Source organism: Amblyraja radiata, chromosome 46, assembly GCF_010909765.2.
Source record: "Amblyraja radiata isolate CabotCenter1 chromosome 46, sAmbRad1.1.pri, whole genome shotgun sequence".
NCBI lineage: Eukaryota > Metazoa > Chordata > Chondrichthyes > Rajiformes > Rajidae > Amblyraja > Amblyraja radiata.
In genome coordinates, this window is record NC_046001.1 from 40,220 (window position 1) to 56,949 (window position 16,730).

Sequence of the window (16,730 nt, forward strand, 5' to 3'; positions counted from 1 at the left end):
TTGAGGCCATTCAGCCCTTCGAGCCAAGTCAAGTCAAGTCAAGTTTATTTGTCACATACACATACGAGATGTGCAGTGAAATGAAAGTGGCAATGCTCACGGACTTTTGTGCAAAAGACAAACAAACAAACAAACAAAAAGTAGTAAACACTGCCCAGTCCATCATCGGCTCTGACCTTCCTTCCATCGAGGGGATTTATCGCAGTCGCTGCCTCAAAAAGGCTGGCAGTATCATCAAAGACCCACACCATCCTGGCCACACACACATCTCCCTGCTACCTTCAGGTAGAAGGTACAGGAGCCTGAAGACTGCAACAACCAGGTTCAGGAATAGCTACTTCCCCACAGCCATCAGGCTATTAAACCTGGCTCGGACAAAACTCTGATTATTAATAACCACTTTCTGTTATTTGCACTACCAGTTTATTTATTCATGTGTGTATATATTTATATCATGGTATATGGACACATTTATCTGTTTTGTAGTAAATGCCTACTATTTTCTGTGTGCTTAAGCAAAGCAAGAATTTCATTGTCCTATACAGGGACACATGACAATAAACTCACTTGAACTTGAACTTGAACTATAAACACAATCATAACACACATATTCTTTTACATAATAAATAATGGAAGGAAAAAGGTTCAGTAGAGTTAGTCCCTGGTGAGATAATAATAATGGATGGGATTTATATAGCGCCTTTCTAATACTCAAGGCGCTTTACATCGCATTATTCATTCACTCCTCAGTCACACTCGGTGGTGGTTGAGCTACTTCTGTAGCCACAGCTGCCCTGGGGCAGACTGACGGAAGCGTGGCTGCCAATCTGCGCCTACGGCCCCTCCGACCACCACCAATCACTCACACACATTCACACACATTCACACACAGGCAAAGGTGGGCGAAGTGTCTTGCCCAAGGACACAACGACAGTTGCCAGCCGAACACTTAGCCCATTGTGCCATCTGTCGTCCCGTAGGAGTTTACAGTCCGAATGGCCTCTGGGAAGAAACTCCTTCTCAACCTCTCCGTTCTCACCGCATGGCAACGGAGGCGTTTGCCTGACCGTAGCAGCTGGAACAGTCCGTTGCTGGGGGGGAAGGGGTCCCCCATGATATTGTTGGCTCTGGAGTTGCACCTCCTGATGTATAGTTCCTGCAGGGGGGCATAGTGAAGTTCCCACAGCCAGCACCGCCATTCAATGTGATCATCCCCAATCAGTACCCTGTACATTTTTGTACATCCTGTACAATTTTCAAAGTGATTTGACTATTGCACAGAGATTGATTCTAAACGGAAGTATTTATGGAGTCGAAATAGAATTTAGAAACATAGAAAATATACAATACAATACAATGCCGTTTATTTGTCATTTGAACCTCACATGAGGTTCAAACGAAATGTGGTTTCTGCAGCCATACAAGAAAAGAACCAAGACACACACCAACACAATTTACACAAACATCCATCAGAGTGAATCTCCTCCTCACTGTGATGGAAGGCAAAGTCTTGTCTCTCCCCTGCTCTCCATTCCTCTCCCGAAGTCAGAGGAATAGGTGCAGGAGTAGAGGCCATTCAGCCCTTCCAGCCTGCACCACCATTCAATATGATCATGGCTGATCATCCAACTCAGTATCCTGTACCTGCCTTCTCTCCATACCCCCTGACTACACTAATTTGTTGAAAATACCCAGCAGATCAGTTAGCATTTGTAGAGAAAACAACAGAATGAATGTTTTCAGATCGGTGATTCTTCATCACAACTGGACAGGGGTTTAAGATATGCCAACCTGCCACAATACACAGCAACAATAGTCTAACGCAAAGATTATCTAGTATCTTTGGTCGAAAGCTGCCAACAGCTGTTCAACATGACCCAAGGCCACTGGTATAAAATGACGCAGAAGATTAGGATTTTCACAGGAATTGAATTTATATTATCTAGCTTTTCCTCTCCACTACAACCCAAAGATCTACTTATGGTATTATTGAATTGTGTTGTAGGGCAAGGACATGACTTGTGGTCAGAGCCAATCATGGGAAGTCTTCCTCTTCTTGCGTATGGTGTGCACTGCCTAAAGTTGTAAGACAACTTGTTCAGTTTGATGGTACACAAAAATGTATGGAGCGAAGGAAATAGGCAACGTTTCGGGCCGATTCGGCCCGAAACGTTGCCTATTTCCTTCGCTCCATAGATGCTGCTGCACCCGCTGAGTTTTTCCAGCATTTTTGTGTACCTTCGATTTTCCAGCATCTGCAGTTCCTTCTTAAACACCTTGTTCAGTTTGATCTTCTGTTTGTGCCCGTCAAGCCAGGTTAATTGCATTCGTCGAAACAGGGTGGACCACGTGAAGGTTGCAATCTTCCACGCCAACCCAATGGGAAGTACATGCAGACTTCATATTATTAAAAAAGGTTCTACTGCATGGATCTTCTGCAAAATCCAGGCTGACATCATTGCTGTCCAGTTGGGGATGTTGTACAAGATGTGAAAACGAACAAGACTGCATTCTCTAAAACAGATTATTTTCTCATTAGGTACACAAAATTGCTGGGGAAACTCAGCGGGTGCAGCAGCATCTATGGAGCGAAGGAAATAGGCGACGTTTTGGGCCGAAACCCATCAGTCTGAAGAAGGGTTTCGGCCCGAAACGTCGCCTATTTCCTTCGCTCCATAGATGCTGCTGCACCCGCTGAGTTTCCCCAGCAATTTTGTGTACCTTCGATATTCCAGCATCTGCAGTTCCCTTTTGAACACTTATTTTCTCATTAGTTCTTCAATGGTCGTGAAGTACATTAGAATGCCTGAGGCTGTGAAAAGTGCAGTAAATATATGCAATAAAACAGAAAACACTGGAAATGTGCAGCAGGTCAGGTAGCATCTCTGGAGCAAGAAACGGTTAATATTTCAGATCAATTACTTCATGGGAATTAGATCTATATAATCGCCATTTTTAATCCTGGAAGAATTTTGGATAAATTAAAGTTTAAAGGCAATGGCAGGTGGGAAGTGCATTGAGATGATTTTTCACTTTAAAGCAACTAGAAGAAAGTCTAGACATGTTTGCATGTTTGAAAGCACACGTTAAAATAGTGTTACATAGAAACTGGTGGAGGATTAATTTGGAGATTTAAGAGAGTGATATTCTTCCATGTTTAGAGCCATTTGTGTAAGAATGTTCTGTGTGATTACATGCAGATCTAAATCCAAATAGGAACTGCCCATTCCATGTTATATGCCCCTCCTTCCCTGAATTCTCCCACTACAAAATGACATTCTCCTTAATGAATACAGATAAGAAGTATTCATTTAAATCCTCATCCTCTGGCTCCACATGCAGATTGCCATTTTTGGTCTTCAATGGACCATACTCTTTCCCTGATTACCCTTTTGCCTTTAATGTACATACAAAAATACTCTGCGATTCTCTTTCAATTTGACTGTTAGTAATAAGTCATACCCACTTTTCCCTCCTGATGCATTTGCTAACTATTCCTGGACACTTTCGTTATTCCTGAAAGGCCTTCCCCCAGTTTTCAGTTCTCCACACCTGCCATGCTTCTTTTTTCTTTTTTATCCAACCATCCATCAATATCCCCTAACATCAAGGTTCCTTACTGTCCCTATCTTTATCCTTATTGAAACATAATATCGTTTCAATAATGAGGTTATTGACCAATGACCAACCCCACTCACCCACTCAATGCCCTGAAGGTGATCAAGAGCAGCATCTTCAGTCAGAGACTGATTGCACCAATGTGCAAAACTGAGAGACATAGGAAGTCTTGTATACCAGCTGCTATAAGGTTATATAATGCGCATAAATAACTGCACTTTTTTTTCATTCATTGTATTTTAACTTGTATTTTAACTTGTATTTTAACTTGTTAAGTATGGAAGCTATTTGAGGAAATGTGTGGTGTTATGTCTGTCTTGAAGCTGTCGTGGCACTGTAATTTCCTGTAAAGGATTATTAAAGATATAATCAATCAATCAGGTTATTGATTATATGAGAAACATAATGAGGGTATCGCCTCAGTGCAGAGAGAGAAGAGGAGGGAAGAGACTGCAGCCCTAAGACTTTTGCCTCCATCACAGTGAGAAGGTGCTATGTGGACTCACTGTGGTGGATGTTAATATGTGTTTATTGTTGTTTTTTTATTGTATTGTATGTATGTATGACTGCAGGCACGAAATTTCGTTCAGACTTCGGTCTGAATGACAATAAAGGAAACCCTGTAAACCCCCTGTAAAGATGCTGACCCTGAATCCTTATTATTTCACTTTGAATCACTCAATTTTGTCAGATGTAAACTGACCTGCAAACCACTGCTTTGTGTTTGTCGTGACCTGTCGCATGATAATGAAATTGTTTTTCTGCCAATCCAGGACCCTTCTTCTTCACCATCCTTATCCCTTTCCACAACCACCATGAAGTTGACATAGGTCACTATCCCCAAAATACTCTCCCACTGACGATTCAACCACATATCTGGCTACCGGTTAAATTAGCCCCTTCTCTACCTATTGGCTCAAAAAGCTTTCTGGAACCTACTTTAAAAAAAATCCACATACCCGGACGTCTTTCACATTAAAGCGATACTTTTAATTATCTGGAGAAACTCAGCGGGTGCAGCAGCATCTATGGAGCGAAGGAAACAGGCAACGTTTCGGCCCGAAACTCTGAAGGAAATAGGCAACGTTTCGGCTCGAAACTCTGAAGGAAATAGGCAACGTTTCGGCCCGAAACTCTGAAGGAAATAGGCAACGTTTCGGCCCGAAACCCAAGGGTTTCGGCCCGAAACGTTGCCTATTTCCTTGGGTTTCGGCCCGAAACGTTGCCTGTTCCCTTGGCTTTCGTCCTGAAACGTTGCCTATTTCCTTCGCTCCATAGATGCTGCTGCACCCGCTGAGTTTCTCCAGCATTTTTGTCTACCTTCGATTTCTCCAGCATCTGCAGTTCCTTCTTAAACACCTTGAATTATCTGCTGGTTCATCCAAGCTAACCACCCCCACTGTTTATCTGCTGGTTCAATGGGGTAACTTTGCTTCTATCTCCATTGTTGCTGCCTGCCTGGCTTACATTGTCAACATCTCCCCTTCATATATTTCAATGTAATTTCAATGCAATTTCAATGTAATTTCAATGCAATTTCAATGTAATTTCAATGTAATTTCAATGTAATTTCAGCACCCTAGAGGTCTGGCCACTTTTATTGTCAGCATTGCATTGTCAGCAGTGATCTAGTATCTTTGGTAGTGATAATGACACGAAGAGAGCACTATTTCTTTTGACTGTTTATGGTGTGCAGCGTTACTACAGACCGACTTCCTGATTATCATCTATCCGGTGGTTGAAACAACTGACAGATAGCCACTGCCTTCGTGTGTGATTGGAGGTTTGAAGGAGACTGGAATGCAGTCACAGGGTGAGCTGCTCTGTGTGATTGGAGTACAAGAGCCATCAATCTTTTTAGTATTCACGACACAATCCAAGAAAGTCAGGCAGTGGACGCAGGGACCAGAACAAGATGGTAAGAGATGTCCCCCCTTGATCAGCTATTAATGCTCCCTGTCTTTGACTGCATGCAATATTCATTTTTAATGTTATGCTTGTTTGCTCCAACAGTGCGATTTCACAGAAGACCAGATCGCCGGTAAGTTGTTTTTAACCCTTGTTTTTTTTAACTCAGTTCCACAAAAGGGGAACTTTTCAGCCTCTGATTTTCGAGGTGTGAGTCGCGTTCTAATGTTTAGTTCAAAACTCGAAGGAGTTGATTTCCTTGCAGAAAGAAGTTTGCAAATAGCTGAGGAAAGTTCCCCAACCGGGTGGCCACGAATGGAGGCCCGAGGCCTCATCTTCTCGCTGTGTTTACGCCCTAAGGTTTGCATTCTGATCCTGGTCGGTATCATCAGGCCCGGCAGATCTCCCCCTTGGTTCTTGGTTTCTTGCTCCAAAATATTCCAAATGGAATTTAAACTGTGGAGGTGGATTTAAACTGGAGGTTGCAGCTTCCAGTTTACGGTGCAAAGCTCCCCATTACCTTCTCTAAATTGGACTCTTCCCTACGAGGCTGATGGCTTTAACTCCATATAAGGGCAAACATTGCAACGTTTCGCACATTACAGGGCGGCGACCTGGCCCTTCCCTTCCTGAAACGCCCATCCCATTGCCTACATCGGTCGAGCCTTCTCTAGTCTAGTCTAGGCTTTCCAACCTTTGTAGCTCTTTCTTCCCAATAACCCTTTCTGGCTGAAGCCCTCTCGTCACCACCTCCACAGTTTAAATTCCATTTGGAATATTTTGGAAAACCAAGAATTTAGAAGATTGAGGGGGGAGGGGATCTTATAGAAACTTACAACATTCTTAAGGGGTTGGACAGGCTAGATGCAGGAAGATTGTTCCCGATGTTGGGGAAGTCCAGAACAAGGGGCCACACACACAGTTTAAGGATAAGGGGAAATCTTTTAGGACCGAGATGAGAAAAACATTTTTTTACACACACAGAGAGTGGTGAATCTGTGGAATTCTCTGCCACAGAAGGTAGTTGAGGCCACAGTTCATTGGCTATATTTAAGAGGGAGTTAGATGTGGCCCTTGTGGCTAAAGGGATCAGGGGGTATGGAGAGAAGGCAGGTACAGGATACTGAGTTGGATGATCAGCCATGATCATATTGAATGGCGGTGCAGGCTCGAAGGGCCGAATGGCCTACTACTGCATCTATTTTCTATGTTTCTATGAACCTTTGTCCATCTGCCTTCATCAACTTGTTTAAGAAGGAACTGCAGATGCTGAAAAATCGAAGGTACACAAAAGTGCTGGAGAAACTCAGCGGGTGCAGCAGCATCTATGTGGAGCGAAGGAAATGGGCAACATTTCGGCCCGAAACGTTGCCTATTTCCTCTAGTGGAGATTGTTCAACTCTTTGCACGGAGCGGAGGAAATAGGAAACGTTGCCTATTTCCTTCGCTCCACATAGATGCTGCTGCACCCCGCTGAGTTTACATAGAAACATAGATACATAGAAAATAGGTGCAGGACTAGAGGCCATTCAGCCCTTCGAACCTGCACCGCCATTCAATATGATCATGGCTGATCATCCAACTCGGTATCCTGTACCTGCCTTCTCTCCATACCCCCCGATCCCTTTAGCCACAAGGGCCACATCTAACTCCCTTTTAAATACAGCCAATGAACTGTGGCCTCAACTACCCTCTGTGGCAGAGAATTCCACAGATTCACCACTCTCTGTGTGTGAAAAAAAAAATGTTTTTCTCATCTCGGTCTTAAAGGATTTCCCCCTTATCCTTAAGCTGTGACCCCTTGTCCTGAACTTCCCCAACATTGGGAACAATCTTCCTGCATCTAGTCTGTCCAACCCCTTAAGGATTTTGTAAGTTTCTATAAGATCCCCCTCAATCTCCTAAAATCTAGCGAGTACAAGCCGAGTCTATCCAGTCTTTCTTCATATGAAAGTCCTGACATCCCAGGAATCAGTCGGGTGAACCTTCTCTGCACTCCCTCTATGGCAATAATGTCCTTCCTCAGATTTGGAGACCAAAACTGTACGCTTTCTCCAGCTTTTTTGTGTACCTGCCTTCATCAGCTTTGATGGGCTCCAAATTCGAACAGGACGGGCTTTTCCTTTTTATAGCAGAAATTCAGTGGGGTTCAGGTTTTCGGGTGGGTCGCTGCAAGGAGCTAGATTTAGAGGAAATAACTGCCCACTTTTCCCAAATAACATTGAAAACTTTTTCCCAAATAATATTGAAAACTTTTCCCAACTGTAGTTTAAACCCCAATTTTTTTTTTCCATTTGTTCCTGTTTTAATTATTAATGTTTTTTATTTACTGGGAGAAATTTAATACTTGAAAGAGGATCCATTTCATGGCGTTGACACATAATTAATTCATGTTAACTGCTTGATTGTATCAAGCCAAACGGCAATTCGTCTTTCTGTTCTTTAATTGAACTTTGTCAGGTTTCTTTTAGAGGGGGTGGGGACAGTCTTCATTGCTTACTTTTTTGGTTTGCCCAATATTTCCTAATTTGGACAAGTAAATTCATGCCAACTCAGACGGATTCCATTCTAACAAATGGTGACCAGTCTCCTCTCCTGGGAGGTTGAAACTGATTTACAGGGAGATAAGCACTGGAGGCTAATTTAATCAGATCAGACATTAAATGCGTCGAAATAAAAACATCTTGTAGAATGGATTTGACCAGAAGTATTAGTTTGTACATAAGTACAAGTGTTTAGTTTATTGTCATGTGTACCGAGGTAAAGAAACATAATAAATAGGTGGAGTAGGCCATTCGGCCCTTCGAGTGAATTAGTGAAATAACACCCAACCACTTTGTTCATGGAATGTTGCTTTAAATTTTAATAACATTTTTATTAAATTTCACCTACCAAGTAAGTCTGTTGGTGTTAACCTCCAAAGAACAGTGACCTAATCCCACATTCCTGCCTTTACCCCATTATTTGTCTAAATATTTCTCGAGTATGGAGATGACCTCTGCTTTAGTGTTTTAAAATTATTCTCTAAACCTCTTTCCCTAAATAAAATCTGCTCGTAGATGGGGAAAAAAAATGCTGTTCTACCATTTTGTACATTCTTTATGAGGATCCATTTTCTTTTCAGAATTCAAAGAGGCTTTCTGCCTCTATGACCGGATTGGTGAAGGTAGAATTGGCTTCGGCCAATTTGCAGATTTGCTGCGTGCACTTGGTCAGAATCCATGCAATGCGGAAGTCTTGAAAGTCCTTGGGAATCCAAAGCCCGAAGGTAAGAACCCGGATGTTGTTCATGGGGGGTGGACCTGATGAAGCTGAATTTTAGTTAAAATATAAGAAGATATTAAAATAGGTTTCTGGGCTAGCTTACAGCTTATATTTATTGTCAAATTAGGCTTGCCTTAGGTTGCGGTGTGTGAGATAATAAATACCATAACATTGTCTCCCAAGTGACAAACAGAGAAGAGCTAGATCTCTTTGAAGTAAGATGCCGTAAACAAAGTGGCCAATGTTATGGGGGAGGAGGCGAGAAAGGAAGAGAGAAACAGCTAGTCACATCTTTGAAGTAAGATGCCATAAATCAAATGGCCTATGTTTATGAGGGACCAAATGACAGAGAGGAAGCAGCGAAAGAGCTAGGGTGATCTCTGTGAAGATAAAATGTCGTAAATCAAATGGCCAATGTTATCTTGTACTATGTAAACAAAAGGCCTTTGATGTGATGCATTCTGTGGAAACCTTTTCCTGTACCTCTGACCATGACTAATGTCTGTGAAATGTGCTAAGGGGACAAAAAAACCCTATTTAAGGCAATGTAATTCTGTTGTTCAGTGTGGTGGACGGAGGACGGTCAAGTGTCCGTATTGGTCACTTGACTGGAGTTCTCCCTCCCTTCCATCGGCCGATGTTAAGTAAAGTTTTGAACTGGTCTACCAAACAGTTTGTGTGGTGTCTGTTTATTAAGAAGCGAACCTGGTTTAGTAGTTATAAAAGTAGCTTTTTCAGACCAGGAGGAAGAGCTACCAGATTTTAATAATTTTTAAATATTAAGCAGGAGCCAGTGAAACCACTTAGAAGAAAAATTGCATTACATGGGAAGAATTTTTTTTTTCTCTTCTTCTTTCTCTGCATGTGCATTCTTGTTTTGCTAAATGGATTGGGTAACCGAGAATTTGGTTCATTCTGACCATGCTCCAGCATGCCTTGGCAAAGCCGTTGCACACTCGAAATGCTTCTAAAGAGTAAAGTAGAGAAGCTGAGAAAGATGGGATAAGTAACCTTTGCCTTCACTTTGCAGATATGAATATGAAAACTCTGGATTTTGAGCAGTTTCTTCCAAAACTTCAAGACATTGCAAGAAACAAGGAACCAGGAACGTTTGAGGATTTTGTCGAGGGTCTGCGAGTCTTTGATAAGGAAGGAAACGGCACAGTCATGGGTGCTGAACTGCGCCATGTGCTGGTCACTCTCGGTACTGCTTGGGTTTAATGTGACCTCTTGTCTTTGGGTTGTGGGGGGGGGGGGGGGGGGGGGGGGGGAATTGTCCAAAGTCCACATCAGAGGTAGGGACTGACCCCAGCTTCCTGGAGCTTTTGAGGAGAAGAGATTATTACCATGTAACACGGTTTTCATAATCTGGCAATCATTTTTTATTATAACTGATAATGATGGGCAGGATCCAGTCAATTGGTTATCTTTTCACCTGAGCCCAAATTCAAACTTGGTCTAAGCTCAGGCAGTACAAAAGTCCACATAATTTAACATAAATATGAACTTGTTTTGTAGGAAAGAACTGCAGATGCTGGTTTAAATCGAAGATAGACACAAAGTGCTGGAGTAACTCAGCGGGACAGGCAGCATCTGTGGAGAGAAGGAATGGGTGACGTTTCAGGTCGAGACCCTTCTTCAGACTGAACCGCTGGGTTACTCCAGCATTTTGTGTCTACCTTTGAACTTGTTTCTTGTTGTGAATGTGAGGAAGAAAACATTGCAGTTGGGAATAGCAGCTTTTTCTGTTGCTATTGAAAGAGCTTTAATCTGCTTGCTCTCCGTTTGTTTTACCTGACTTGGGGGGGGGGGGGAAAGTTCAGCCATGATTGAATGGCAGAGTAGACTTGATGGGCCGGATGGCCTAAATCTACTCCTATTCCTTATTACCTTATGAATGGCTTGGTCTTACATTCCTAATTTCAGGAAGGACATCCTTGTGATTGAGGCAGTGCAGCGTAGGTTCACGAGATTGATCCCTGGGATGGCGGGACTGTCATATGAGGAAAGATTGAAAAGACTAGGCTTGTATTCACTGGAGTTTAGAAGGATGAGAGGGGGGATCTTATAGGAACATATAACATTATAAAAGGACTGGACAAGCTAGATGCAGGAAAAATGTTCCCAATGTTGGGCGAGTCCAGAACTAGGAGCCACAGTCTAAGAATAAAGGGGAGGTCATTTAAAACTGTGAGATGAGGAAAAAATGTTTTCACCCATAGAGTTGTGAATTTGTGGAATTCTCTGCCACAGAGGGCAGTGGAGGCCAATTCACTGGATGAATTTAAAAGAGAATTAGATAGAGCTCCAGGGGCTAGTGGAATCAAGGGATATGGGGAGAAGGCAGGTACGGGGTACTGATTGTGGATGATCACAGTGAATGGCGGTGCAGGCTTGAAGGGCCAAATGGCCTCCCGACCTATTTTTCTACTAGCACCAGGGACAATTTACAATTCTTAGCAAAGCCAATCAACCTGCAAACCTGTACGCCCTTGGAATGTGGGAGGAAACCAGAGCGGCCAGAGAAATCCGGTGTGGTCACCGGGACAACGTACAGACAGCACCCAGAGTCAGGGTTGACCCCGGGTCTTTAGCGCTGCAAGGCAGCAACTCCACTGTTGCGTCAAAATGCGCCTCTGTCTAACCTTTTTGATCAACTGCTATTTTTTTTCTCTCCGTGTAGGTGAGAAAATGACTGAGGAAGAAGTGGAGACTCTGCTTGCGGGCCACGAGGATGCAAATGGCTGCATCAACTACGAGGGTAGGTGCATGCACTGTTGCAGTCAATAAGAATGAAGGCACTTGCCCCCATGTGGCTGGAATGACTTCTATTTGTTGGGCCTGCGTTTCTTTACATGTTTAACATTGTGTGGTGCAACGATTGGGGATGATGCTGAAAACGGGTTCATGGTCCAAAAAGTTGCAAAGCATTGGTTCACATATAAATTCATTTTGGACTGGGAGAGGGAGTGGATTTGGCGGAGGGAAAGAGAAGGAAGAGGGTTGTGGGAATACCTGCCTCCACATTGACCCCATCCAAGCTGATAGCAACGCGAGGAAAGATGCTGTAAATGTCCAAGAAGCTTGTCCACCAAGAAAGACCATACATTCCCCCTACCATCACCTCCAGTTAAATGATTTACTTTCCCCTCTTGGAATCCATTTGCCTCCTGATCTGTCCTAAATGTACCATTGACAAATTTCATGCTGCAATTTCATACATTTCACCAGTTGCTTGCCCTATGTCAGAAAACAAATTTGTTCGGCCCTATCTCTGCATCTGAACAGAATGGGGTGGAGTGTCTAGCAGTTGTAAAGGATAGGAAGAGCACGGACTTGAATGTAAACCTTCTAGGGCAGATGTTTCTGTGCAGAGCAATTACAGACAAATATGCTTACATTTTTTTTTTTAAACTTGCTCCTCCTTCTCGGAGAATGGTCCTGACCTTCTCCTGATATATCCTAGTACCATAGGTACACAAACAAGCTGGAGAAACTCAGCGGGTGCAGCAGCATCTATGGAGCGAAGGAAATGGGCAACGTTTCGGGACGAAACCCTTCTTCAGACTGATCGGGGTTGGGGGGGCGGGGAGAAGAAAGGAAAAAGGAGGAGGAGCCCGAAGGCTGGGAGATGGGAGGAGACAGCAAGGGCTAACAAAATTGGGAGAATTCAATGTTCATGCCCCCAGGATGCAGACTCCCCAGGCGGAATATGAGGTGCTGTTCCTCCAATTTCCGGTGTTGCTCACTCTGGCCATGGAGGAGACTCTGTGATCCCCTCTATCCTAGTACCATTCCTGTGTGGGGTACTTTAGATAACAATCTACATGGAAGTAAAGGTTTTTTTTTTCCTCTGTGACCCTGCGTCTAAGTAACAGTTAAAATTAATTTCCATAGGAAAAGCTAGCTATTTTATGTCATAAACATAGATTCTTTCCCTAACTTTTTATACCTGTGATGGAGGCCACTGAACCTTCTATAGACCCAGTCTGAAGAAGGGTCTCGACCCAAAACATCACACATTTCTTTTCTCCAGAGATGCTGTCTGACCTGCTGATTTACTCCAGCATTTCGTGTCCATCCCCTGTATAAACCAGCATCTGCAGTTCCTTGTGTTTAAGAAGGAACTGCAGATGCTGGAAAATCGAAGGTACACAAAAATGCTGGAGAAACTCAGCGGGTGCGGCAGCATCTATGGACACCCCCTAGCCCATTGGCCAAATTCTAGCATTGCTACCGTCATCCACTCTCCTATTGACTAACGGAGCCAAATTTCAAGCAAACAAGAATAGAACCCGATTATCAACTGAGCTCTGAATGTCCACTGACCATCGTGATGTGCTGTGAGATGAGCTCGGGTGATTAGTTGCCCATTTCTTTACAAATCTTTCGATTCCTTATCCGAGGAAAGACATCCTTGCCATAGAGGGAGTACAGAGAAGGTTCACCAGACTGATTCCTGGGATGTCAGGACTTTCATATGAAGAAAGACTGGATAGACTCGGTTTGTACTCGCTAGAATTTAGAAGATTGAGGGGGGATCTTATAGAAACTTACAAAATTCTTAAGGGATTGGACAGGCTAGATGCAGGAAGATTGTTCCCGATGTTGGGGAAGTCCAGAACAAGGGGTCACACAGTTTAAGGATAAGGGGGAAATCTTTTAGGACCGAGATGAGGAAAACATTTTTCACACACAGAGAGTGGTGAATCTCTGGAATTCTCTGCCACAGAAGGTAGTTGAGGCCACAGTTCATTGGCTATATTTAAGAGGGAGTTAGATGTGGCCCTTGTGGCTAAAGGGATCAGGGGGTATGGAGAGAAGGCAGGTACGGGATACTGAGTTGGATGATCAGCCATGATCATATTGAATGGCGAATGGTGCAGGCTCGAAGGGCCGAATGGCCTACTCCTGCACCTATTGTCTATGTTTCTATGTTAAACTCGAACGAGCTGGATTGTTTCTTTGGATACTTGGCTTGTTGAAAGTTTGTGATCCAAATCCCCAGTCAATCTTGTGTCAAAAAGTTGGTTCAAATTGCATTGCCTTTTTAAACCTTTTCTTCCTCTTTAACAGCTTTTGTCAGGCACATCATGTCTGGGTGAATGGCAAGGCCATGGTACGCCACCTTGACACTTTTCCCCTGCCAATATTTGTCCTGTTTTCTTTTCTTTTAGCATGCTCTGCATGTGGCTTGATCTAGGTGTGATTTTGTTTTTGGGGGAATGGGGAGGGAGGAGGCTAATATCTCCAGTTCTTGACTATACTTGAATTTCTGCCAACTAAAGGAAGACCATTTGGTTCTTTATTTTTTTTTAATTTCTGCCAGCCTGTCAATGTTTGCATGGTGGGCATTGAATATGCACCATTTTAAGTGTATTTTGGAGAAAAAAAGTCGCCAAGTCTAACATTGGTTTGGATTAGATGCTACCAGCTTCCAAGGTTCTGAATTACTAAATTATATCTGGTGTCCATTTTGGAAGAAATCTGTCTCTTCATTCCTGCATCACCTGTGATAGATAGCACAAAAGTTCAGATTAATGGAATCTACGGCTAATGTGGTCTTCCTTTGGTAACAAATGTATTGCTGTGAGGATAACATGCCTGCAATCATGTATTCGAGAAGGCCGGCTGGTTAGAGCTGCCACCTTTTCTGCTCCGTTCCGTAGTTAGTGCAAACTGGAGAATCGAATTCTGGACTGACTGCTTAGATTCTTTAGACTGGGGAGGTGGGAGAAAAAGTGAAGGTTCATATTTGTACATATTTCCAGTTTGGGTAGATATGTAAGTTAAAATTGACTGCCTTTTTGAGGCGGGTTGATTGTGGGAAAGACATTTACTGTTATGACCGATAACTCCCAATACTAGTTGGGAGTAAATTGGGATCATTCCGTACTTTTTGTTTTTTTGCATGTGATTCATTTTGCTCCTGCTTGTGTGCAAACATGTTTTACATACAATTTTGCAGGATTTTAGTCTTGTTTGTTGTAAAACTCTAGCGATTTTAATCGGAACCCTTCTTCAATTCTCTCGGGGGCAGAATAATTCAATGTTTTCTTTGTTTTCTTCACAGAATTGGTCCGAATGGTGATGAGTGGTTAACCGTTCTCCTGGAGCTGAATTTTAAGTGCCTTTTTCTACTTGACACACAAATCTTTTTTCTAAATGAATTATTTTCTTGTTTATCAACATGCATATAAGATAGAGAATGGTAGTCTTGTGCACTAAGGGGAGTGGGAGGAAATCATTCCTTTTTATGCTGCAACCTTTTGGATCCCCTTGGTAATAAGTGTCCCATGCGGTTTGATTTAAGTGGATCTCCCCCTTTCCCCTTGTGTACACACGCACACTTGTAGAAATACTGCGTGATGTTGAGGGATTTTTGGATGTCTGATCTAAAAGCAAAGGAGGCTCCAAACTCATTAGATATTCCTCAGATTGTATCTGCACATCTTTTTAAATCTGAAATTCTTCTGTTGTTTTTTTCTTATGCTTTCAAGTAATAAAATCTATACTGTTAACTCTGGCTGTGCCTGTTTTTTTTTTCCCCTGACTGGAATCCAATTGAGATGCTGCAGCAGTTAAATTACTATGCCAGTGATCCAGAGAACAGTTTGAATTTAATCTGGAATTTAAAAAGAAGTAATAACTGCAAAAGGAAAATTGTGTGTGTGGAATTTTGCAAGATGACGACCAGTATCTTCATCTCTTTCAATAATAATGGATGGGATTTATATTGTGCCTTTCTAATACTCAAGGCGCTTTACATCGCATTATTCATTCACTCCTCAGTCACACTCGGTGGTGGTAAGCTACTTCTGTAGCCACAGCTGCCCTGGGGCAGACTGACGGAAGCGTGGCTGCCAATCTGCGCCTACGGCCCCTCCGACCACCACCAGTCACTCACACACATTCACACACAGGCAAAGGTGGGTGAAGTGTCTTGCCCAAGGACACAACGACAGTATGCACTCCAAGCGGGATTCGAACCGGCTACCATCCGGTTGCCAGCCGAACACTTAGCCCATTGTGCCATCTGTCATCCCGATCACTTTCTGCCCATTACCTGAATTCTTGGATACAAAGGGAATCAAGGGAGAGTGTAATACTGTAGGAGGATGGTGTAGTAATTCCTCGTATGTTGCAAAACATGGCGAATATAGTCTGATTCTGAAAGAGATTGATTGTAATCTTAATGAATGGAAAAGAAGAATCAAAGGGCTATTAATCTCCTACTACTTGTATATTTAAATGATTGTAGTCACAAGTCCCAAAAACATAGGACAGGGATCACTGCTTGCCTGGTAGACCATGAGTCTTGCAACTGAATCATCCTACCACAACTAGAGAACAGTGCTGAACTATTATCTACCTCATTGGTGATGCTCGGACTATCTTTGACTGGCTTTACCTTGCACTAAACATTCCCTTATATTGTATCTATACACTGTGGACGGCTCGATTGTAATGTATTGTCTTTCCACTGACTGGTTAGCACGTAACTAAAGCTTTTCACTACCTTGCTACACCTGACAATAAATAAACTGAACCCGAAAATGAGGTGAGCAGAGGAAAATATTCAAGGAGTTATTCAAAACTTGTCTGAACAAAAATGCAGCATCCCCACTAACATCTGGAAGTCCCTGTCCTAATTGTAGAAAGAAAATTCAGGTTGGCATTGAGAAGCTTGTGTCAGAAGTATCAAGTATTCACCTATCCATCTCATAAAGCACATGTTGAAGTGTGCAGTTTCCACATTGGCCTCATCAGTCACCTTCGAACTGGAGTGGAAGCGATCATCCACGATCCCAAGACACTACCCAAGGGAAAAATGACTTCAAGGGATAAATATATTATTAAATTCAGTAATCCGAATTTCTGCATTTGACTCATTTATCTTTTTTAAACCCTATTGCGTCTGTTATTTGGAATGAATAGCG

The 16,730-nt window shown here is 42.8% G+C and overlaps 1 protein-coding gene across 3 annotated transcripts; it reads left to right on the forward strand.

Annotated features, from left to right (window-relative positions):
• The first annotated feature begins 5,416 nt into the window (after positions 1 to 5,416).
• LOC116968858 (myosin light polypeptide 6-like) lies at positions 5,417 to 15,316 on the forward strand. 3 transcript variants are annotated; one of them, XM_033015833.1, is made up of 7 exons: positions 5,417 to 5,536; positions 5,632 to 5,659; positions 8,651 to 8,794; positions 9,821 to 9,994; positions 11,474 to 11,551; positions 13,867 to 13,909; positions 14,864 to 15,316. In XM_033015833.1, exons 1-6 carry the CDS (start codon positions 5,534 to 5,536, stop codon positions 13,893 to 13,895), a joined length of 456 nt encoding a protein of 151 aa, XP_032871724.1. In that variant the 5' UTR covers positions 5,417 to 5,533; the 3' UTR covers positions 13,896 to 13,909; positions 14,864 to 15,316. The 3 variants fall into 3 exon arrangements, with proteins under 3 accessions (XP_032871724.1, XP_032871725.1, XP_032871723.1); XM_033015834.1 differs by having other exon boundaries at positions 13,867 to 13,898; XM_033015832.1 differs by lacking the exon at positions 13,867 to 13,909 and having other exon boundaries at positions 5,419 to 5,536.
• The last annotated feature ends 1,414 nt before the right edge of the window (positions 15,317 to 16,730 follow it).

Coding starts and splice junctions, on each gene's coding strand:
- LOC116968858 (XM_033015833.1), top strand. Junction 5,660..8,650: donor CACAGAAGACCAGATCGCCG/GTAAGTTGTTTT, acceptor TTTTCTTTTCAG/AATTCAAAGAGGCTTTCTGC. Junction 9,995..11,473: donor CCATGTGCTGGTCACTCTCG/GTACTGCTTGGG, acceptor CTCTCCGTGTAG/GTGAGAAAATGACTGAGGAA.